The sequence below is a fragment of the Alligator sinensis genome, unplaced genomic scaffold, assembly GCF_000455745.1.
Source record: "Alligator sinensis unplaced genomic scaffold, ASM45574v1 scaffold707_1, whole genome shotgun sequence".
NCBI lineage: Eukaryota > Metazoa > Chordata > Crocodylia > Alligatoridae > Alligator > Alligator sinensis.
The window spans coordinates 1,934,794-1,935,622 of NW_005842065.1; the positions used below are offsets into that span (position 1 = coordinate 1,934,794).

Sequence of the window (829 nt, forward strand, 5' to 3'; positions counted from 1 at the left end):
CGGACTCAGCGCGCGGGCGCCGAGAGGGGGGGCGATGGGGGGTGGGCGCGCGCATCAGGCGCCCTCATTAGGATAATACCGCCCCACCCCAGCTGCCCTTGATGCGGGGAGGGACGGGACCCGGCCCGAGGCTGCGACCGTCCTCCCCCACGACATCCATGCCCTTCATTTGGGGCGGGGGGCTTTCTTAGCGAGGCAAAGCTTGGGATGGAAACCAGGCGTCCGGGCTCCCAGCCTCTACCTCCCAGACCTCCTCCCACCTCCCCTTTTCCACTGCCAAAGGATATTTCCCCACTTCAGAGATTCCTCCCTGCGAAACCCCGCCCCCTTCCCAAGAGCCCGGGATTGGGGGGTCTGAGGGAGCAGCTCCACCGCTGTAGGTTTCCCCATTCCCTCCGGTCCAGCTTCCCCATCCGCCCGCGGGGGCTGGTGGGTCTGTGTTACGGGGAAACTGAGGCAGGGGACAGTGAAGAGGCACCAGGGTCTGGGGGAGGGGGTGTTACACAGCCTCCCCCTCTCCCTTAGGGACCCGTTCTGCCCCGGCCCCCGCTCCCAAGGAACCCAAGAGTCCAGTGGCTCCAAGCAGCTCATTTTAATCAGCTTCAAGCCTCTGCTTCCTGCTGGAGACACGAGGAGGGGGAATGGGAGAGAAATCAAGGTGCTGACCCTTTAAGTGCCCCGCCTCCCATCACATCCAGCCTCTGGTGGAGTGGGCAGGAGGCCTGGGTCCTCAGTTCCATTTTCCCTTCCAGTGACCCCCCAGGACGCCTGGATCCTTTGCTCCCCTTCCCTCATCACCCCCCCCCCCACCCCCGCCGCCTCTCGTGTT

The 829-nt window shown here is 64.9% G+C and overlaps 2 protein-coding genes across 2 annotated transcripts in view; both read right to left on the minus strand.

Annotated features, from left to right (window-relative positions):
• Positions 1-160, minus strand: part of PLPPR2 (phospholipid phosphatase related 2) — a 3,842-nt gene extending 3,682 nt beyond the window's left edge. Inside the window, exon 1 of the mRNA XM_025203841.1 lies at positions 80-160. Within this exon, the coding sequence (XP_025059626.1) occupies positions 80-160 (81 nt within the window). The remainder of the gene's footprint in view (positions 1-79) is intronic.
• A 280-nt stretch (positions 161-440) lies between these two features.
• The window catches only part of CCDC159 (coiled-coil domain containing 159), a 3,488-nt gene continuing 3,099 nt past the window's right edge, over positions 441-829 (minus strand). Inside the window, exon 12 of the mRNA XM_025203842.1 lies at positions 441-451. Within this exon, the coding sequence (XP_025059627.1) occupies positions 441-451 (11 nt within the window). The remainder of the gene's footprint in view (positions 452-829) is intronic.